We start from the raw sequence: 23,240 nt of genomic DNA on the forward strand, positions 1-23,240 counted from the left end.
CCAAATAACCTGTACAAAATTCAAGCACTTCCTCGGAAGCATATCCCTCAACAATACTACCCTCAGGTCGGTTAGGATTTCTTACATAACCTTTTAAAAAACCCATATATCTTTCAAAGGGGTACATGTAACGTAGAAACACAGGGCCACAAGCCTTAATTTCCCCTACTATATGAGATACTAGGTGAACCATAACATCAAAAAAAGACGGTGGAAAGTACATCTCTAGTTCACAGAGTGTGATGATAACTTCTTTTTGCCATGTATCCAGTGACTCGGGATCAATAACTTTCGAGTGAATCGTGTTAAAAAACAAACAAAGTTTTGTGATTGTATGTCGGATGTTCTCTGGTAACACTCCACGAACTGCAATAGGAATCATATGTGTCATTAAAACATGACAATCATGAGACTTCATACCAAGAAGTTTACAGTCTTTCATTGACACTAAACTTTTAATGTTTGCAGAATAAGTTGATGGTACCTTAATATCATGTAAACATTTGCAAAACTTTGTTTTTTCTTCTCTTGACATAGTATAACATGCAGGTGGCAGAAAAATACGGTTGTCTCTCTCAACAGGGGCAAGCTCTTTACGTATTCCCATATTTACCATGTCTTTACGGACATTTATCCCATCTTTCGTTTTACCGGGAATATTTAACAATAAGCCCAACAAGCTATCACATACGTTTTTTTCGATATGCATAACATCTAGGCAATGTCTAACATCTAAATGTTTCCAGTAAGGTAATTCCCAAAAGATTGACTTCTTTTTCCAAATAACACCTTTCTCAACGCGAGTTCTTTTTCCCAACACAGTTTTTTTTCCCAACACAGTTTTTAAATTTTTAACTCTTGAAAATGCATCAAATCGTTTCCTTATCTTTCGGAGCTCGGTACTACCATCAAACTCTTCCTTTTTCTCTCGATAAATGTGACCATCTGGAAGGAATCTTCGATGTCCCATGTATACAGTTTTTTTGCAATTTTTTTAAATATACTGAACTTGTCTCATCTTCACAAACAGGACATGCTTTCTTACCTTTCGTCTTGTACCCTGACAAGTTACCGTACGCAGGAAAATCACTTATGGTGCAAAAAATCATGGCCCGCAATTTAAATTGTTCTTTCTTGTAAGCATCATACATATCTACACCTGAACTCCATAGAGTTTTTAAGTCTTCAATTAAAGGAGACAAATAAACATCAATATCATTACCAGGTTGTTTCGGACCCTGAATCAACAAAGACATCATAATGTATTTTCGTTTCATGGCTAACCACGGTGGAAGATTGTAGATACATAAAAGAACCGGCCAAGTACTACGGAGACTACTCATGCTGCCGAAAGGATTGATTCCGTCTGAACTAAGTCCAAACCGTATGTTTCTAATCTCTTCTCCAAATTCTGGATACATGTTATCAATGTTTCTCCACTGAGGTGAATCTGCCACGTGTCTTAATTTTCCATCATTTACACGCTCATCTGAATGCCAACGTAATAGTTTTGCCTCTTTTTCGTTTGAAAACAGACGTTTCAATCTCGGTATGATGGGAAAATACCACAACATTTTAGCCGGTGGCCCATTTTTTGTCACATCATCATCAACTTCATCGGTTTCTTTTTTACGTTTATACCTTGATGCATTACATCTAAAACATTTATGTTCATTCTCGAACTCATTTCTATATAACATACAATCATTTGGACATGCATGTATTCTTTCAATTTCTAATCCCATAGGACACATCAACTTTTTTGCTCGGTATGTCGAAAGCGGTAACTCATTACCTTCGGGAAGCATGTCGTGCAAAAGCACTAATAAATTTGTGAAACTTTTATCACTCCATCCGTTTTTTGACTTTAAATGAAACAACTTCAACACAGCATTAAGTTTCGAAAGTTTTTCACAACCGGGATACAACAGTTTTCCTTCTTCTTCAAAGAGTTGTTGTAATTTTTCTTGATCATCCGCACCAATATTAGTCTCTAAATCATGAAACATTTCATTTAAGTTGTCATTTGGGTCATTAAAATGGTCATTATCGTCATCAATATTTGAATCATTGTTCTCCCTATTATCATCATCTAGATTGATTGATTGACGTTGTGCTAGTGTTGGTAAGTGATTCCCCATGCATGACCAACATGTGTATCTAGGCATAAAACCACGTGTAATTAAATGAAACTGTATGTCTTTGATATCATTAAATCTTTGGAAATTTTTACAAATTGTACAAGGGCAACAAATCAATCCACTTCCACTATTCAACCGATGTGTTTCAGCAACCCTAAGAAAATTTCGAACGCCATCTGTATATGTCGAGCTTGTACGTGTGCTATGGTACATCCAGTAAGTACGATCCATCTGCAAATTAAAAATAAACAAATAAATCATATAATTGCATATATATACACACACATATATGGTGTAAACTAGTGTTCTAAGGCGGTGGATCCTAACCCACTTTTTGAATATTCTATCTCATATGTATATATTTTAACAAGTTGACTATTTAAGAAAAAATCGACAGCATTTCGCCTTAACTCCCCAAGTATGCGTATAACCCGCAAACTCGAAGGAGCTAAGGCGAAATGCTACCGATTTTTTCTTAAACAGCCAACCCGTTAAAACATATACAGATCCTAATGAGATAGAATATTCAAAAAGCAGTCCCAAAATGGGGACAATCCGAAATTTATCTCTATTAGATAAATTTCGGACGGGTATACTCTAAAGGTTATCTAGATCTAGATGTATATGCATATAATCAATATATATAACAACAAATGGAATATGAATAGAATTTCCGTACCTTTAAATTGGTGATAGAATGAAGAGTTGACGAAATTATAATTCTTCAATTTTTAACTACAATTAACAGCATATAATCAATTAATACATGAATGAAATTAACTAGAGGTAAAAATATATTAACAATTAATGAAACAAAATGAAATTTTCCTACCTTATATGGGTTGTTGAATGAATTTAAAGCTGAAGATTTGAGAAGATACAGCTAACTCAATCAAGTGGACTGTGGCTATGGTTTTGGGAGTAACAGTGTTTCTGAACTACAATAAAATGAAGAAGAGGTTAGAAAAATATTAAAAGGGAAAGCATATAATGAACGAGCTTAGTCACTTTTGTGGCATCATGACTTGCGTATATGGGTATCTCAATAAGTAATTACTTTTTAACTCATCATTAGAGGTTCAAACTGACCAAAATATACAATATTCTTTCTGGTGATTCTAATAAAAAGAAAAAAAATCAGGAAACGATATAACAAAAACTAAACACATAATTAAAACATGTCACCAAGTTTAAGACGCATACATTTATTAAAAATCATAATATTAATGGGATCTAAGCTCAAGTCTGATGACTTCAAATCAAAACTCAAATCGTATATCTCGGATGATTTGAGAAGGTCAAAATGAGGTATCCAAAACAGTACAGTACAACCCGACCCGAAACCCATTTCAACCCGGACCCGTTCCAACCCGAACCCGTTTTGACCCGAACCCATCCCGACCCGAACCAAAACAACCCTTTTTTATTTGACCCATTCTGACCCGGACCCGTTTTAACCCGAACCCATTTTGCAACCCAACCCAACCCTAAATCCAAACTCGATTTCCTTAGAAATAGATTAGAAAATGACCATTTTACCCTTTTTTTTAACTAAACCATAAAAAAAATTAAATTTCATACTTTTGTCCTAACATCATACCTTCAAAATCTTTATAGCATATTACATAAAAAGTCTTTAACTGCTAGCCTCTGCAGTCCACATTTGCAGAGCATTTTATAACAATTTACAAACTTACACATCTTTAATAGGTATAATCAAACAAAGAACTCAAGTTTTGCTATATTCTGGTATCAATATATGTATCTTGTGAAAACCCAAACAAAAATTGTTCATAAATCGCAACTAAATTCTCACAATTAAACCCAGCTACTTGCTAATAAAATTAATAATTAGTCAACGAGATTCAACCTAATACGAAACCATTCATTAATTGAAAGTACCTGGTTCTTCTAAACAAAAATCCACAGTAAATTCAACTATAAGCCTTAATCCATAAGTGATCTCAAATCTACTGGTTAAAGTTTCTGTTGCTTGGGCAAACGCTCAAGGAACGTGATCTCATATGTTGGACTCGGGTTCATGAAGTAGAAATACGGGTCCCAAAACTTAACACCGCGAACCGTTGTACCATGGAACATGTTCTGTTTAAGGTTCATAGCCACTGGGACAATCCTGTCACTTAACTCAGCAAACAAGGGACTGAACCGTAGTAAGAAAGGTTCACGACAAGTGGTGCCTTCTGGGCAGACCACTAGGTCCCCTTTCTGGAGTAACTCTTTGATACGGGCAGCATCCGCTTCACGTTCACGAGTGAGGGCAATTGCGAGAATTGGTGACATGAATCTCGAGAGTTTGCTAACACTGTAAGTAACACAAAACGGTTTGCGTCCAAGTGCAAGTCATAGCCATTGTAAAACTCTGGTTTGTTTTTTGTTTTAACCATTATTTTGCTATGCTCATGACAGTTGCCAACAAACAAAATGTTTCTTTTTAGTCTTAAAAAGTCAAACTTTTTTACTTTCTTTGCAAGTTTTACTTAGTTAACAGTATTTTCTATGGATATATCAAAATTTATGTGATTTTCTGAACCCGGAGGTAGATGAGTAGATGACATATATTCAATGATGTGGATTCAACATTTGACTTTTTTAGTCGTAGGTCAACTCACAAAAATACAGTAAGTTAGAATTAATTGTTTGTAAAATCAACTGATTTGTGTGTTGAGAAGAACTAAAGGAGATGAGGATAGTGATGTAGCATCACATGAGAGTTGAATTAGTGTTAAAACTAAAATGTTTAATTTCAATGCAGGAAACGAAATATTGAATAGCGAAACAATAGTTTCTGAACTTAACTTAGGAAAAAAATTTATACAAGTAAACATGTGACGAGTCATCAAATAGAAATATAAGATGGGCTTGATCAAAAGATAAAAAAGCATGGACTCAACTGAGCTGTAGCTACCAATATTATGCTTACGGAAAAAAAAGTTATAGAAGTAAACATGTGACAAGTCATCACACATATTCGAACATGTGACGAGTCATCACACATATTCAATACTTACAGTGTTACCAAACTCTCGAGATTCATGTCACCAACTCCCGCAATTGCCCTCACTCGTGACCGTGAAGTGGATGCTGCCCGTATCAAAGAGTTACTCCAGAAGGGGACCTAGTGTTCTGCCCGGAAGGCACCACTTGTCATGAACCTTTCTTACTACGGTTCAGTCCCTTGTTTGCTGAGTTAAGTGACAGGATTGTCCCAGTGGCTATGAACCTTAAACAGAACATGTTCCATGGTACAACGGTTCGCGGTGTTAAGTTCTGGGACCCGTATTTCTACATCAGGAACCCGAGTCCAACACATGAGATCACGTTCCTTGAGCGTTTGCCCGAGGAAATGACAGTTAACGGTGGCGGAAAATCATCTATCGAGGTAGCGAATCATGTGCAGAAAGTGTCGGGTGGTGTTCTTGGAAAAATATTTTAAAATATTTTATATGTATATTATATCAAAATACCATATAAAAAATATGGTATATCTGCAGATATAAAAACTAAATATTATACATGGCGATACACTTGAAAAAATATTTTAAAATATTTTATATGTATATTATATCAAAATACCATGGTATATATGGTATTTTACATGTATATTTAACAAAAACCTAAAATCCAGCTACTTTATAGCTATATTTAATTGCTATTTATATGAAAAAAAAGAATAAATAAATTGTCTAATAGCTATCTATTGCTACAACCCTAATAGTGAGCCTAGACCTATACGCTACGTAGCGCACTATAGCGATTGATACACTCGCTATTGACAAGAATGGATTCAAGCAACCCAGTAAGCAAACTTAATACTTCACTAGGGGTGCAAAAATGGATGGTCCCTAGGGGTGTTATCGGGTCAGGTAAGGTTTCAAACTCACAATCCTTAAATTTATGTTTTAAAGTATAATCCTTTTTAATATGATTGCTGGAGGTGAAATGGATGCCAGTGGGTCACTAAGCAAACCTAACATTTCACTAGGGGTTTAACTATGGATGGTCCCTGGTGGTGTTAACGGGTCGGGTAGGGTTTCAAACAAAAGATCCTTAAATGTATGTTCTTAAAGCATAATCTTCTTTAACAAATGCATGCGTTATACCAGAGCATCAAATAAAAACTCACCTTTACGCTGGACGACAGAAATTCGCCGAGGTGTGCCGGGAAGAATGGAAAATCACTGTTGTAATCCAAATGCGGCGCCTTTGGAAGATGCTTCGGAAGACAAAGGAGCTCTGATCTAGTCTAATTTGGGAAGGAGGAGGATCTCAGCGAAGATTATTGTCGTTCGTGGCAGAGAGATTGAGAAGATAAACCCTTCGTCTCAAAAGGTATAACCGTCCCAGAAGAATGCGGCCCACATCCCCAAATACTTTAACCGTCCCAAAATAATGCACCGCCCCAAATGATTTCTTTTAATAACCCGGTTTGTTTTAGACTGGCCCAAATAAACCTTATTGACCCACTTTTTTATACAATGAAATTTTGTAGAGGTTTTTTGACACTGTATTTTTCTAAACCGCCCAAAAATGTTATTTGAACCGTCCCATAAACCCAGTTTTGTACTAGATACATAATTATATATATATATAAATAATAGCAATAACAATAATAGTTTTTTTAATATTTTGTTTTATTTTTTAAATAATAATATTAAATATATAGGTAAAAAGACAAAAATACCATTTGGTGAGCACATTTGACCAAAAAATCTAACTGAGTTTGGTCTAAAGGACAGAACGTGTAGATTTTTGAAACATTAAGTACAAACCAATCAATTTTGAAGGTAAAGAACACCGTCTGCAATTTGATATAAAATAAAGGACAAAACTTGTAATTTACTCTTTAAAAAAAAGTAAATAAGAGTAAACGTATTTTAGTCATTTGCATAAGAAATGACTTACCAAAAGAAACATATACCATAAAACTATTTTCATGATTTTGAAATATTAGGATTATTTTCATAACTATGTAGAAACCATAATACCAATAATGGAATTAACTATGTTTATTTTATTTTTATATGTTTTCTTGAATTTACCATCTTTATTTTTATATATTTTTCTTGAAATTACCATCTGTATTACATAGTTTTTTACAAAGAGAAAAAAAATTATAAAGAATATAAGTAAAAGTTAAAAAAATTATATTTAATACTCCTTTTTGCTTTTGAGTTTACCTAATGATTTCAGAACAAGCATTCGAGATGGAGTATTTTTAGCAACCCTAAGGGAAGGGTGTGCGCAATACTCCCACATTCTCAATCTGCTCTATCCCACTTTTATCTTGTTTCACATTTTTCCCCGTTCAATATAAACTTATCGTCTATCCTGATCTTCCCTCTAGATATTTCTCTATGTGGATGTCCATCCCAATCTCCCGTCGGACCCGTCCTGCATCGGTTCCCTATGCCCTCACGAAATATGAGGTATTAGTTCGTGCCCATGACATGATATTTACATTCAATGGTATAACCTCAATCGACCATCCAACCCATTACTTTGAAGCAGGTGACAGCTGACAAGTCGACGTGGAGCTTCCACTTGACCTAAAAATATCTCCAATACAGCCCAAAATTTTTAGCCACATATGAAAAGTATGTCTAATAATTTGGAAGATCGTTATATTCCTTAACAACCATACACGTGTCACTAGCATCCACCACTTGTCAAAATCATAATATCCGGTGGTTGAGAATTTATTCGTGGTTCGGTTTTAACCAATGTTTTACTGAGATTGAATCTTCTTCTTTTTTTTTCTTTCTTATTATATAAAACTAAATTGTCTAAACTATATTGAATATATGTTTTTTTGGGGAAGGCAAAAGTTCATCGTGTAATCAAATTCATCGTTCACTACCCATTAGACCATGCGTGGTGGAAGACACTGTTGATGTTTTGCGTAATGTGTCAGTCCAGTTAGAAATGGTGCATTATGAAACGTTTTTCTAAAATGAGTGTAGTGGAGATGTGAGTATTATATTAAAAAGGGTGTAAAAAATTAAATAAAAAACTAACAAAAAAAGCTATTTGACAAAAAAAAAAAAAAACTAAATGTGATTGACCAACAAATTGAACAAGAAGTGTTCTTAAATCCGCCTGGGACATTTTTTCTAAGAAAAACGCCCAAGGGGTGGTTTTTGGGTGTGGAGGGGCGTTTTTGAAGACAAAAACGCGATAAACTGCTCCACTACAGGTAGTCTTATGTAATATCAATTTTTGTTATGGTAATATATTTTTTTATTATATTTTTATGTTTTTATATAGTTATAATCGATATTTATAATTTAAATTTAAATAATTATTCTTTGAATTTTGGAACAGAAACTGACTGACTGTAAAATGTGCGACTATCTTGCAATGGGATGTTCGTTGGTTACTAATTTTACAAGCATCGTTATTTCGGCCATTTATCCGTTGCTAATTTTACGACTGTTTTTTGTGTCAATTAAAGATGTCCTACTAACAAGACACAGACTAGGAAACTATTTCGGACATGGAAATCCGTAAATGATGTATGGGTTGACACGAATTCAACATGTTTACCTTATTGTTAACAACGTATTACGAGTGTATTGTTTTAATTTTTTAGTAAAAAACATAGATCTCTATTAAACAATGGGTAACTTGTAACATAAAATGCAACACGTTGATATTCTTCCCAGCCACAAAATACAAAATTCAAATAGTGTTGAGCTTCTTCCCACCACAAAGTACAAAGTCCTCACGGGGCTGTATTATTGCAGCTTTGGACAACATAATTCATTGCACCGTCATATTCTTAAAGAAGTTTTCTTTGATTTTTGTTGAAATAAGAGGGTTCACCCAATTCAAATGCTTGAAGAATTGTGTGGACAAATGGATTGCAAGTACGTATACGCAGATAATACTGATATTTAAAAACCGATGAAATTATACTGATCGATATAGAAGTGTACAAACAATACATAACTTTGTAGATTTTAGTTTCATCGAAATACAAACATGAAAAGTTCAGAAACACAGGGCCGTTCCTACGTTTTCGGAGGCCTAAACGAAATACAAAATGATGGCCCTTCTGCAAAATTATCCTTTTCAACATATTTAGTAACAAAACTCTCATTTTTACCCAGGCTTGGGACATGCAAATAAAAACTAAAATTTTTATAATTGGTGTAGTTAAAAAAATTTAAGTTACATTTTTTTTATAGATAAAACATATGTTTAAATAAAATTTATTTTTTTAGCTTTAATTGAGGCAAATTGTTTGATGAAATTATCGTAATCAAGTTCTTCTAAAAATCTTTTTCGATTGATATAATAGCTAATGATTGTAGGCTTTTCAATTTGCGTAATTGACTAACGGCTGTTTCAATTGGAGGCTTTTTTAATGAGTTTTTCAGTATATTATCTTATAATAATTGAGCCTATTATAAAGAAAGCATACCAAATTTTGGACGCCTTTTAATTTAGGTGGCCCTAGGCATGGGCCTAAGGTCTAAAGCCCTTTGGGCCGGCCTTGCAGCAACACAAGACTTTGTTGAAGATTTATACCATATCTATAAGAGCACCCACAATGCTATACAATTCTAAACCGCCATATCGGCTTCAATGTCAGATTTCAATCCACCCTTAAAATTTTTCATTTTTCCTCTAACCCCAAACCATTTCAAACCTTCGATTCACACTCTATTTTTTATATAAAAAAAGGTTTTTAAAGAAATTGTTTGTGAGTGTGGTCCGCTCCATCTTGATTTGAAAGAATCCGTGAAAAAGGACCAGTTTCTAAACCCCTCTAATTGGTAGACCATGGTTCGGAACTTCGAACCATAACATATGCACCATTAGACATGCTCTAATCAAGTTGAAGGTAAGGATTATCTTTCGAAGGCATTTGATATAAAAATCCGTCAGAACTTAAAAAACTAAAACTCAACCAATAAACACACCCAAAAACACCATATTGTTTCGCATTTTGCATTTATGTCTAAGTTACTTTATTTTGATTTAACTATATATCGCACGTTGGAGAAAAATTAATATAACTTTTAAATAAAATATCAAATTTTATATTTTGAAATAAATTTTAAAGTATGATGTTTGTAGATTAAATTTAAGTTGAGATTATATTCTTATGGTGAATTTACATCGAGATAGTTGGTAAACGGGTAACAAGTTGCGTCGCTACCTCTTTTTGAATAGCAAAACTAAGTTTTTTTAAAAACTACGTCCATAGATTTCAGGGTCATAACATTACTATGCATGACCCTTTGAACTCGACTAAGTAGGTCCATAACATCTGACACCAGAAAACCAAAAGTATCAAAAGCAAATGGGATAAACACGTGCCGGTTGTCAAGACACGCTTTCTCGTGTTTGGTCACTTTATCCGAAGCAGCCTGACTTACCATGAAAGCACTACCCCCTAAGCCCACAAGCGGGGAAACCCCTGTTAAATCCACACATGCATGTTTTTATCCTACACATCCAAAGACCAGAATGTCAGCTGGTCGAAAGGTAGATCTCTCTTCTAACGAACTATAAATTATTAAATATAAAACTTGTAGCTAATAAAGCTATAACTTTGTATTACTTAAATTTATAAATAAAATTCCTTTCTATAACAATATTATATATACACACAGATAATTCCATTTTTTATCACTTAACCCAACCCACTTGACCAACCCCAAGTCCCACATTCACATTTTATGGCATTCATATGCATGAACGTGACTACGTGAGGAACGTCAAAATCGACCGATGTAGATAAATGTATAAGGGCCAAGTGGGGATTGGTCTTGTATTCGCTCCTGGTTTGACCCATGGTTTTGTAATAATCCTCTTTAAGGAAATTTGTCCTAATCTTTTCTGATTGGAGAAGGAAAAGAAATGTTTGGTGCAACTTGCTAGACAGATTCAATAATGAAGACCATAACTATATGGGTAGATGAAACTGGTCTCGATCTCCTTCGAAGGTTGAGGAGCTAGTTGAATGGAATAATTGTATTTCTCTGCTGGATTCCCCAACCTTGTCGGATAAAAAAGACTCTTGGATGTAGATGGGTGACAATGAAGGTATTTTTTCTATGGGCTCGGTTTAAAGACTTATTGGCAGGAGCAAGGATTATAGTGACATCTTTGTTTTGAAGTGGTGCAAGTAGGTTCTCACGTTCATTGTATTTCCTTTGGAGAGTAGAGCTTAATTGTATTTCCACGATAGATGCCTTACGTCGTAGGAATATGTTTCTTGGAGATCAAGACTGTGTTTAATGTGATTCGGAAGAGGTGGCGGTTGAACATATTTTTACGTCATGTGTGGTTGCTACACGGGTTTGGCATCACATTAGCTCCTGGTGTCGTGCTTCCCCTATCTATGCCTTTTTGGTTGAGTTACACTAGAGCTATAATGGAAGTCAATATGCTAAGGAGGTGTTTAATGGGATTATTTTTGTCTCTTGTTGGTGTCTATGGAAAGCTAGGAAGGATAGAATATTCTCGGACAAGGTGGTCAAGATCGCCGATATTATCTATTCTATCAAATCTTTAGGCTTTCTTTGGTTCAATAGTAGGGCTAAACATAGTGCTTTTATAACTGGGAAAAAATGGTGTAACTTTGTTATCCTTAGTTTGACCTAGTTGATTATCCTCAGTTTGACCTAGTTGTTTATGTTAAAATTGAGGATAATCACAATTAAAATGTTTGAACATAAATTCTAGCTGTTTTGCAAGAATTGTGATTTTCTTTTATAATGGTGAGTTATCCTGGAATCGACCCTAAATTAGTTAACAAAAGATTCGGATGATATGAAAATACTTGCACAAGTATTTTCCATCCTTTAAATTGTGTGGAAGGTGACCAATCTATTTAACTTCAAAGAAGCACCCAACAACTAATGAACTTGTCTACCTCAAGTAAGCGAGGGATGTAAAAATGCCTCTTATATTTGTAATCTCTTTCAAGTACCTTCTCAACATCCATAACAGTGTCGGGGTTCATCGTAGAAAGAAAAAATGATTCAATGCGATAGTACTAGCAACTCTTTGGATCATTTGGAAGACCCGAAATGAGCTAAACTTTTAGCGTGTACACTTGGATCACATTGTTGGTGAAGAGTGGTCCACTTCTTTTTTGTGGGTTAAAAATCGGGCGAAACAACATAATTTGGTCTTTGTTTTAAAGTAAGTTTTGCTTGAAAACAAGTCGGGTCAGATATTTGACGGTACAAATTCGAGTTACTTTACGTTTTGACGTCGCCAAAACGTACAGTGGGTCAAAATTCTAGTTAATATACATTTAGGAGTAAAATAAAAAGGTGTGTGAGTTAGTAGATTAGGTTTTGATGTCGCCAAAACGTACAGTGGGTGAAAATTCTAGTTAATATACATTTAAGAGTAAAATAAAAAGGTGTGTGAGTTAGTAGAAAATAAACAAAATCTCAATATATAAAACTTGAACTTTTGAAATCTTTTATAATTTCATTCGAAGAGGATAGAGAATTATTCCGAAACTCATAGAGCCACATATTTTGTATCTTATATCCACGTCAGCAAATTAGGAGCAAATAAAATGGTGTGTGAGTTACCAGAAAATAAACAAAATCTCAAGATATAAAGTTTGAACTTTTGAAATCTTTTACAATTTCATTCGAAGAGGATAGAAAATTATTCGGAAACTCATAGAGCCACATGTTTTGTATCTTATATCCACGTCAGCAAATTAGGAGTAAAATAAAATGGTGTGTGAGTTACCAGAAAATAAACAAAATCTCGAGATATAAAGTTTGAACTTTTGAGATCTTTTACAATTTCATTCGAAGAGGATAGAAAATTATTCCGAAACTCATAGAGCCACATGTTTTGTATCTTATATCCACGTCAGCAGCTCCACGTGAAGAGGATTCTTATCCACGTCAGCGGTACAGCTGCCAAGATCTTTTAAGGCACAACCACGTGTCCACGTATCACATTACCTCAGCACTCCCACAAAAATATCTCAAAGTGGCTGAAACTCTCGGTCCAATTATAAGCCACAAGAAAAGCATTTTTCTGAGAATATAAAAAATCTTCTAGGATCTTTATCAGCCGTACACGTGGCACAACAACCACATAATTAATGACCACTAGTTCTGGTGGTTGACATCTTTGACATTTCTTGTCTCTCGAATCTTACTCTTATTTTTTTTTCTAAATAGTAATTTAACGACTTAAATCTTTAAATTACAAATTATATTAAACATTTAGATAAAAAAATTATATACATGGGGTGACTCAATCTTTTTAAGAGCCTAAATTCTGCGTGTGTAATGTTTTTAAAATACAAAGAGTATAAAAAATGGTTGTGAGTAAAAAAAGAGAGAATGTTACTTTTCATCTGTATATTTGAGGGACATTGTTCACCCCTATAATTTTTTAATATATTTTAAAAGTGGTTGTGAGTGGACTATAGAGAAAATGTAATGTTAAAGATATAAAAAATATTATTTAATTGAAAAAGAGAAAGAAAATATAGTGTTTTTTCAGTTTAATTTAGGGTGAAAATATGATGAGATAGATGTGAATGCTCTAAAGTAGACATTAAAATCAGACCATTTTCGTAAAATAATATTTTTCGTCTAGAATTTTTGATAGCCACAAAATTCAAGATGCTAAGAGTTGTGGGTACAATGATCATGGATACGAATTAACGAGGTCTAATTACAAGGAAAATTATGTACACCAAACTTCGACTTATATTATTGTACAGTTAACAAAAGATAATAAATACCATAAAACGAATTAAAATTAAAAAAAATGTAAAAAGGAATGACAGTTTAATCATTTTTTCTAGACCATGAACCAAAAGCAAAACCACATAACTGATGTAACTAGCAAAAGAATTCGTGAAATATTTGATTTTACAACATATTCCTTAAATTAGTTGACACCTTTTCCTTTTTAAATAGGAACTAGATTTAAGGTTCCGCGGAGAGGGCGTAAAACTATGCCAAATAGCACTAATGTCACGCTTCCGTCAGTGACTACCAACACTGAGTCGATTCAGGACTGCGCGTTGTGACGAACTTATCAAACGAAAAAAAATAAATGTAGAATATTGAACCATACATGCATGTTGCGTCGTGTTAACTCGCATAATTTTGAACGAAACAAAAAACATTAAATCACACACGCGCGTCGGCCCGTTTTAACTCGCAAAATTTAGAACGAAACGTAAGACGAAAATTTGCGAAAGATGAAGAGTATGGGGGGACCAAAGTTGAAGCTAAAAATATTGAGAGGTTAAATTGAAAATAATGAAAACTTTTGAGTTAAAAGTGAAAAAAAAAACAATTAATGTGGGTTAAAACTGTAGAATATAAAAAATTTTGGGTTAAAGTTAAAAAATCTAACATTTTTTTTTATGAAAACCCCCTAAATATGATGTATAATACCTTATACATCAAAATTGTTTCTAATTTATAGAATGTACATGTAAATTTACTTTAAAAACAAGTTTTCATTAAAACCATTAAAATCCTACTTTTCTTTAAAACCATTAAAACCCTACTTTTATTTTTGTCCTCGTTTTAAAATAATATACGGCAATGATTCCTACTACAGTGACCTTTTCGTTACTATATAAAACGACATCGTGGTCTCATCAAGTGAGAGCAAGTGTTCCATTTCGTGTAGCTCCCTAACATCTTCCAAACCCACTATTTAGAGAGAGAGAAAGAAACTCATCTTCTTCAATTCACAAACATGAAGAGATGCGAGCTTTGTAAATCAACGGCCAGGATCTACTGCGAGTCCGACAGGGCAAGCTTATGTTGGACCTGCGACTCAAAGGTTCATTCAGCCAACTTTCTTGTGACAAGACATTCAAGGAGCCTTCTTTGTCGGGTGTGTCAGTCTGTGACGCCGTGGACTGCGTCGGGTGAGAAGCTTTGTCGGTCGACCGCTTCGGTTTGCGGTCGATGTGATGTGGAAGATGTTTCTCATGGTATGGTAGAGGGTGTTGGAGGTAATAATGGTGAAATTGGTATTGGTAATGCTTGTGGTGATGAGATTGATGTGAAGGGCTCGGTCGACCGGGTTGTTGCCCGGTCGTCTGGGCCGCTTCCACCCGCCGCGAGTTCGTCCAGCAGCGATGAGGGTTTGGTTGGCTACCGCGGCGGTTTAAGGAAGCGGAAGAACGTTGTAGATGTAACTCATGAGGTACGCTTTTGCTTAAATTTGTTTATTGTTATTCTCGGAGTTTTCAGAATAATAGTGAATGGGTCGTCTTATTGTTTAACTGGCTTGATCGGTTAAAGGGGAAACGAATATAAAAAATATGAAAATTGAATCGGTTTATACATAATACAATACAAAGAAACTACTATGTTCTATTTTCTTGTTTAAAATTACAAGCCGGAGTGGGCAATAGGCTCTTCAATTTGAAAGTGCGGTAATCTAATAAAAAAATCTTTCTAAAAAAATAAAGTGTACTAAGGGGTTGTTAGAGGGACTTTTAATGGTTCTGATCTTCTAGTAGTTTAACACTTAATGGTTCACACTGTTTGCATATGTCGTCCAACCGATAAATTAGTTGTCCAAATAAGGACGGTTAAAAAGGCTAGCATTGTATTTGTAGAGGATTGATTTTTTGAACGGGAAATGTTACATTACTTCTACTTCTAAACTACGACGTTAACAATTTATTGCTTTTTATACAGGAGGATATCGATTCTTCATCGGTGAACATAAACCACCACCCGCAATCGTCAACGATGTCGAGCTCGGTAGGAACCATCGGAGATGAGAAGAAAATCCGAGACCGGAATATAAAATCCGGGGAGTACGTAGATGCACCAATCCTTCGGAGGGGTAAATCAAGGAGGATGCTTGAATTTGACTTAAACCTATAGGCTATAAATTTGTCTGGATTATCAATTATATTAAGATCGATTCTTTTCTTTTTGTACATTTAATTTTAATTTCAAGGGATTGGAGAATGTAGTATTATTCATCAGATAATAACATATGGTTTATGTTGCATTTAAGGAACTATGTACTTTAATTTATTGATTATACTCCAGTGGTTTGTTATTGATCCAAATTTGTCGTTAGAAAAAACTGTTGATTAAAGTTATAGTTTTTGAGATTCATTTATTAGTATCATCATTGTCATCGCAAGTGTTCCTAGCATACAATAAATGAAACTAGTAGATGAAACCAATGTGTTGCGACAGACATCTTAAAACTTGTAAGATTCGGTTTCTACAACGAAAATGAATGTTATCTTAAATGGCCTGGAGATTGGCGTTAAACCGTATTCCGACGTACGACGCGTTACTGTTTAGGGGCATTGCTAGTCAGCCGGGGGTTTGCCCGTTGTGTGGCGATGTTGGCGAGTCTGTTTCTCATCTCTTCATTTACTGCCGCATAGCGGATTTGGTTGGCATAAGGTGAGTAGATGGTGTCGAATCCCGACTATTTTTGCATTCTCGATTAAGGACCTATTTGAAGTTCACAAATTCAGCTCTGTGGGCCGCTCGGTTTCAAAGATTTTAGAAGGCATCATCATCATCATCTCTTGTTGGTGTATTTGGTCGGCGAGCAATAAAACGGTGTTCGAAGGCCATCGGGTAAAAGTGGAGGAGATCTTTGGTAACATCATGTCCTTGGGTTTTTTCTTGTTTAATCATAGGTCTCATTTTCAGTCGATAAGACTGCGGGGTATGGTGGGGCTTGGGTTGGCCGTGGGTTGGGGCGGGTAATGACACGTGGAATGGGAGCCCCCCCCCCCACTGCCTGGTACGTGTCCGCGGGGTATGGTGGGGCGTGGGTTGGGTGCACCGTGTGGCAGGGTGGTTTATAAAAAAAATATACAAAATTTAAAAAAATCACACAAACATTTATAAAAAAAAACATACAACTTCATTATTTATAAAATTACATAAACCTAAAAATTACAAAATAAGAAACCTAAAGCGTTAAATAAATTTCAAAAAGGTCCATCTTGTCGAACGCTTTTTTTTCCTTGCCGCGAAACTCTATGTTCGCCACCGCCACCCGGTCCTCGTGGCTTAACTCGCCCCCGGGAACGGCTTCGTAGTAAGCCTTGAAACGGTCGAGCTTGGGACGTAGCTCGCGCCATTTATGTTGGCACGCGTTCATGTTGTGGCGGTCGTTACCGACGTTTAGTCGGTAGGCCGCGAAAGCTTCCGGCCAATATTTGGTTTGGCCCGGTGGCCGCCCCTTCATAGCATCAACGACGCTTGTGACTAGGGCAAGTTCTTCGTGGTGGGTCCAGGATGCCATAGCGGGTTCGTGGGATGTTGGGTTTGTGGTGACCGGCTGGGGCAGCGGGTGGGTTTTGTCGAATTTTTGGGACCACGGTGGGGGTTGGGATGGACCACCCGGTTGGGGTTTGGGGGTATTTATAGAGGATGTTGGGGTTTGGGTGACCGGTTGGGGTGACCGCTTGGCCAAGCCAACGGTTTGAATTTAAAAATTCAAAACTTTTGGGATGGCCCCCTATGACGTGGCGGGTGAGCCAATGATATTCAGCCAACTAGGATGGCCAATCCTCCCCACGCCCGGCTTGAAACCCATGCCCCAACGGCCACGCCGAAACCCATGCCCACCCGGGGTGGTGGCTTGGGCGTTTTCCCGCTACCCACGCCCAAACTCCCGCCCCATACTCCGCAGTCTAAGTTGGAGTGATTGATGTAAATTTGTAATTGTGTAACTTTATTTTTGTGTTTGATGGCCAGCTCGGTTTTCGGGTCGGTTTGGTGTGAATGAAAGTTTAGTTTCAAAAAAAATGTTATCTTAAATGGTTTTATTACACATGACTCGGTTTCGACAACGAAAAAAATGTTATCTTAAATGGTTTATAAATGGTTTTATTTATCATACAAAGCTGTATGATCTAATCTTAAAAAAATCGTTGTGTTTTAAATTAATCGAAAACCATAAAAATAGACACAATATTGGTTCCAATAACACCAGAGCCGAGCCGGTACTGATGTAATTCGGTCGGTTATTTCAAAAAATAAAATATATATCGAAATGTCGTGAAAAAATAAAAATAAATGTAGCCGTGTATTTAGTGGGTGAACCCCATTGCATTGGGATGTTAAACTTTGTTAGGCTCGGTTTCGACAACGACAAAAATAAAGTTTATATACAATGTTTTTATTACATAAAAGTTGTATGATACAACCCAAAAAATAAACCTATGTTTTACCATCGATTACAAAACTATAAAAACGATAATATCAGTTCGAATAACATTTACACCGATGACGATGTTGTTCTGTCAGTACCGGCTCGTTATGTCATCCTACTGCTATTTTGAATACAACTATTTTTAAAACTCTTTTATTAATGATGTATATTATTTATTATATAAGAGGTAAAATTAAGACTTAAAAAAATAGGTGTATGTTCACCAAAATAGCAAATATATGTATATCAACATAAATTTTTAGTAAAAGCATACAGACTTTAGGGATTCTAGGAATTGAAAATTTAAATACTCTATTTATTTATTTATTTTGGGCTAAAATAATACGTGTGTGTATATATATATGATGAGGAAAGTGAATTTGGTGCTGTTAAGCACCTAACCTTACATGTGAAACCCTCAAAACTATGTAATTTCGATTATGTTTTAAAAAAAAATTTTTATTCTTTTGTTCTCGTGATTCCTCTCCATATATTTAGCCCACTTTGATTTCCATATCCCTACTCCTACTGCCGATCATCAAAACCACGTCCAAAGACTTGCCTTCAAGAAATTGTTATTCAATTTACAATCCTAGCAATCGATCAAAGAGGTAAAAAAAACTATCTTACATCGTTCATCAATTTCCCACCACACGGTAATTGTGGACCGCCATGATTCCAACTTCACTAAAATCTGGTGGTTGGTATTAGCGTGATCCGTAAATTCATGGCTTAAAGAAAGAACCCAATTCTCTCAAAAGGATATTCGTTGTCATATTCCCCCATTCTCATTCTTAAACTATTAGTATATTCCTTTGATTTGCATGTGATAGATGTAACTAACTAGAATTAACAATGCTTTTTTTCCTATCTTGATCATCATTTTTTTGGTTCCAAGATGTTCTTGCTTTAGTCGATGCAGGACATGCACAAGCTAATGGATTCAGAAGTTCAACTAGAGGAGGAGGCTTTAAAAACGAATCTGATTGACGATATTGATGCAAATGGGTACTTAGTCACACATAGCGGTTCAGATGCTGAAGTAGAGTTAAGAAAAGACTTAGACATGGATTTCAGGTTTGAGAAAGAACTAGCTAGTGATGTAGCTAGACAGGTTTTCGATACTCTTGATGAGGTATATGATTTTTATAGGCGCTATGCATTTGTACATCGTTTCCAGAATGCGATAATGTCTCAATTTTTTTTTTGCTATCGGCAGGATATACATAACACGATGGATTTGAGAAAGATGAAGATAATGATGTAATGGGAATGGATTTTGACAGTCCTGATGATGCATATGAGTTTTACAACCGCTATGCCTTTTTACATGGATTTGGAATACACATTTTTCAAACTTTTAGAGATAAGACGACAAATGATCCTTATTGAAAGAAATATGTATGCAACAAACAAGGTTTTAAAGATTTAAAGTGTAATAGTTCCACTGGGCATGTTAAGAAGCGTCGCAGGGATTTAAGGACAGGATGTGAAGCATATCTTCGGATTTCTAAAAGTAAAGATGGAAAATGGTTAGTATATATGTTTAATGATGTACACAATCATGAGCTAACTGTTACTCTGACCAAAGTAATGAAACACGTTCTCATGGGAAGTTTCACCGCTCAATGACATGCAAATCTCTAGCAACAGAACTTGGTCGATCTCGGTTGAAACCTTGTCAAATCAAGAAGGTCGTAAATACGGTGAAAAGTCCACTTCAAAATGATGTTACATCAAAGCAGTGTGTTGATATCTTAGCTGAGCAACAAAAACAGTACAAAGGTAAAGAGTTTTATGGGCTCATTAAACATTTCCAAGATAAACTTATTGAAGATCCTAAACTTTATTTTGTTGTGGATTTATTTGATGACGGGTCTCCAAGAAATATTTTTTGGGCTGATGGGAGATCACGAGACTCATATTTAAAATTTGGGGACGTTGTTGTTTTCGATGTCACGTACATTGTCACACCCCCAAAATCCACACGCGGAGTACCACCGCTTGGAGGCGTGACTGACCAGGATCAAGCCATCAATCATATCAAACATAGCATTTAATAATCAAAGTAAGTAACGTAATTCATCATGACATGATTGATGTTTCAAAACCAAACATTGTTTAAGTAGCGGAAGCATTGTTGTAAACCCAAGTTAAAATACTGAAATGTCATAAGTGCCTAACAAAGTAATACGATCCTTGTCCACAACGACCGGCCCCTCTTTGTGCAAGCTCCAAGTACCTAACGATCTGCAAGGCATGTAACAGAATGATCAACAAACTAGTTGAGCGAGTTCACAGTAAGTAAGTGCGTAACAGTAAGTAACGAGTGGCTCTACTGGGCCGATAGTAAGTTATACAGGTGGGGGCTTCCCATGTTATGTGACCACTAGACTATTCGTATCAACTACTCGTATCATCCCTGTTCTTCTTCCGAGAACAGTAGCGCGTATGGGGTGTACGTAGGTTTTACACACGTATCCTTCACAACCGAGGATAGGAGACGCGGGGGTGTACGTGGGTTTCACGTACGTATCCTTTGTACCGAGGATAGAAGTAAGTAATGCGTACACGTAGGTTTTACGTGCGTGCCTGACATCTGAGGCAGTGATTGGCATATAACCACGTAGGTGTTATTCTAACCTACGGAACCGTCCTGACATCCGAGGATCATGGTAGGTGATAGTCTAGGAAAAGCATATGTACGTTCTTAGTCAATTGTAACCTTTACCCCATTCCCACGACCCGGGAATCCCATGCCTTAGTAGGAGTGTGAACTCACCTGGGTTTGCTCGGCAGACAATAAAACGCTCAAGTATACAAGTAAGGGATCAACCACGTCCTATCATGGTTACTTATGCAAGTTAGGTTCGTACTCAACTATTGCACGTATAAGCTACACGTATGTATACACATATAATCATGGCAATGTTCACGTATCCCAATAGCAGTCCAAAACAACAGTAAACAAATATCCAAGTGCCCGGCCCAAACCAATTGGGCCTGTATGGTAAAAGTCCAATAGCATAGCCCGTCTCGAGTCGCAACGAGGAGATCCCGAGTCGCAACGGGACTCGTAACGGTGATGATCTTGAGTCGCAATCGGAGCTGGTCTCGAGTTGTTAAGGTCCGGTTACGAGTCGCAACGGGACTCGCAACCGTGGTTTCGGTTCGTCATGGTCCGGTTACGAGTCGCAACGGGACTCGCAACCATGGTCTCGGCTTGTGCTGCTGGGTGTGAGGTTTCGACTCGCAACTGGTGATACCGAGTCGCAACCGTGTGTGTAACTGGTTATAACAGTTTCCTTATTTCATTTAACAAAATCCCGTAATTCCAGCAAACAGATTTGGCAGTTTCAATAACCGATCAATCATGGCAATTATCAAATCAATTACCAACATTTATCAATTTCATAACATATTCATATGATCAACTCGTGTAATCAACATCAAGAACAGCCGATTTCTAATAATCAAACATGTAAACAACTAACTTATAGGCTAGCATGCAATCTAAAACATCACAGCCGGTTACAAGCACATGCAATTCAACCGATTTAACACTAAGAACATCGACTAATCAGCAACATATGATCCGGTTCTGTTCTAGCATATCAACATATATCCCCACAAGTAATTTTATATAGATTCTGTTTGGTTTACTAGCATGAACCCTAATCGGTTATGTAACACATTCCTAGATCATGCAATCCGATAGATAATCACATCATCGCAAAACCATACATATCAAGCATGAAATCAACAAATACCACACTAACCGAGATGATGAAAGTTGTGAATGACAAAAGCTTCGAGAGGGAAGAATGCCTTCAGTTCCGAGACAGAGGAAAAGAGTTTGGTGTGTGAGTTCTTGGTTGCCAAAAGTGAGAAAAAACTAAAACCCTAATTGTGTATATGCATATACGTGTGAGGTGAGGGTGGGCCGAAACCTCACTTGGGCCGGCTTGTGATCTCGAGTCCATTACATGGACCGAGTGGATTTGCAAACAATAGTAAAGCCCAATTGTTTTATGGATCGGGTGTAGTGTTGTGTGGTCCAATAACGCAACATTTAAACATTTAACCGTAACATTCATTCAATCAAATAAACACGTATCGTTACACAAAGCAAGTCTAAAGTTCGAGTTGTCACATTATCCCCAACTAATTGGAAATTTCGTCCCGAAATTTGGTATGCACTCACTGAGGAAGCTAGGTAAGTTATAGCGTTCACTGGTTTTCCTGGGGTGTCACATCCTTCCCCCGTTGATCTGGAATTTCGTCCCGAAATTCCGAAGTAGTAGCTTCAGCCTCAGTAGTGGTTGCATTGGTCTCGAATAACTGGGGGTACTTTTCTGTCATCCTGTCTTCGCGTTCCCAGGTGTACTCTGGGCCACGTTTGGAGTTCCAACGAACTCGAACAAGAGGGATTCTCTTGTTTTTGAGGACCTTCACATCCCGGTCCGTGATTTCTACTGGTTCCTCGACGAACTGCAACCGCTCGTCGATAGTGAGTTCCTTAAAAGGAATGATGAGGTTTTCATCTGATAAGCACTTCTTTAGGTTCGACACATGAAAGACATTGTGAACTGCTCCGAGTTCAGCTGGTAGGTTCAACTTGTAGGCTACTTTGCCAATCTTTTCTAAGATTTCGAATGGTCCGACGTACCGCGGATTCAGTTTGCCCCTTTTGCCAAAACGTACCACACCCTTCCAGGGTGAGACTTTCAATAATACCCGGTCCCCGACCTGAAATTCCAAGGGCTTTCTACGCTTGTCCGCGTAGGCTTTCTGACGGTCGCGTGCTGCCGCCATGCGTTGCCGTATCTGTGCTATCTTTTCTGTGGCGTCCACTACAATCTCTGGACCCGTAATCTGACTATCCCCCACCTCTGCCCAACAGAG

At 36.5% G+C, this 23,240-nt stretch overlaps 3 protein-coding genes and 1 long non-coding RNA gene across 5 annotated transcripts; 1 reads left to right on the forward strand and 3 right to left on the reverse strand.

Moving 5' to 3' along the window:
• Window positions 1–225: 225 nt before the first annotated feature.
• Window positions 226–978, reverse strand: LOC118488858. The gene is made up of 2 exons (XM_035986263.1): window positions 485–978; window positions 226–366 (listed from the first exon to the last, which is right to left on the reverse strand). Exons 1-2 carry the CDS (start codon window positions 968–970, stop codon window positions 226–228), a joined length of 627 nt encoding a protein of 208 aa, XP_035842156.1. The 5' UTR covers window positions 971–978.
• Window positions 979–994: 16 nt separating this feature from the next.
• On the reverse strand, window positions 995–2,141 carry LOC118488859. Its single transcript, XM_035986264.1, has 2 exons — window positions 1,046–2,141; window positions 995–1,008 (listed from the first exon to the last, which is right to left on the reverse strand). The coding sequence occupies exons 1-2, from the start codon at window positions 2,139–2,141 to the stop codon at window positions 995–997; spliced, it is 1,110 nt and encodes a 369-aa protein (XP_035842157.1).
• A 38-nt stretch (window positions 2,142–2,179) lies between these two features.
• On the reverse strand, window positions 2,180–6,624 carry LOC110925707. 2 transcript variants are annotated; one of them, XR_002584681.2, is made up of 5 exons: window positions 6,286–6,624; window positions 5,315–5,318; window positions 2,974–3,074; window positions 2,821–2,876; window positions 2,180–2,372 (listed from the first exon to the last, which is right to left on the reverse strand). It is a non-coding gene; the product is annotated as an uncharacterized LOC110925707 (long non-coding RNA). The 2 variants fall into 2 exon arrangements; XR_002584679.2 differs by lacking the exon at window positions 5,315–5,318 and having other exon boundaries at window positions 6,286–6,621.
• Window positions 6,625–14,774: 8,150 nt separating this feature from the next.
• On the forward strand, window positions 14,775–16,162 carry LOC110922334 (zinc finger protein CONSTANS-LIKE 2). The gene is made up of 2 exons (XM_022166654.2): window positions 14,775–15,335; window positions 15,836–16,162. The coding sequence occupies exons 1-2, from the start codon at window positions 14,880–14,882 to the stop codon at window positions 16,025–16,027; spliced, it is 648 nt and encodes a 215-aa protein (XP_022022346.1). The 5' UTR covers window positions 14,775–14,879; the 3' UTR covers window positions 16,028–16,162.
• The last annotated feature ends 7,078 nt before the right edge of the window (window positions 16,163–23,240 follow it).

This window comes from Helianthus annuus, chromosome 17 (assembly GCF_002127325.2).
Source record: "Helianthus annuus cultivar XRQ/B chromosome 17, HanXRQr2.0-SUNRISE, whole genome shotgun sequence".
Lineage (NCBI taxonomy): Eukaryota > Viridiplantae > Streptophyta > Magnoliopsida > Asterales > Asteraceae > Helianthus > Helianthus annuus.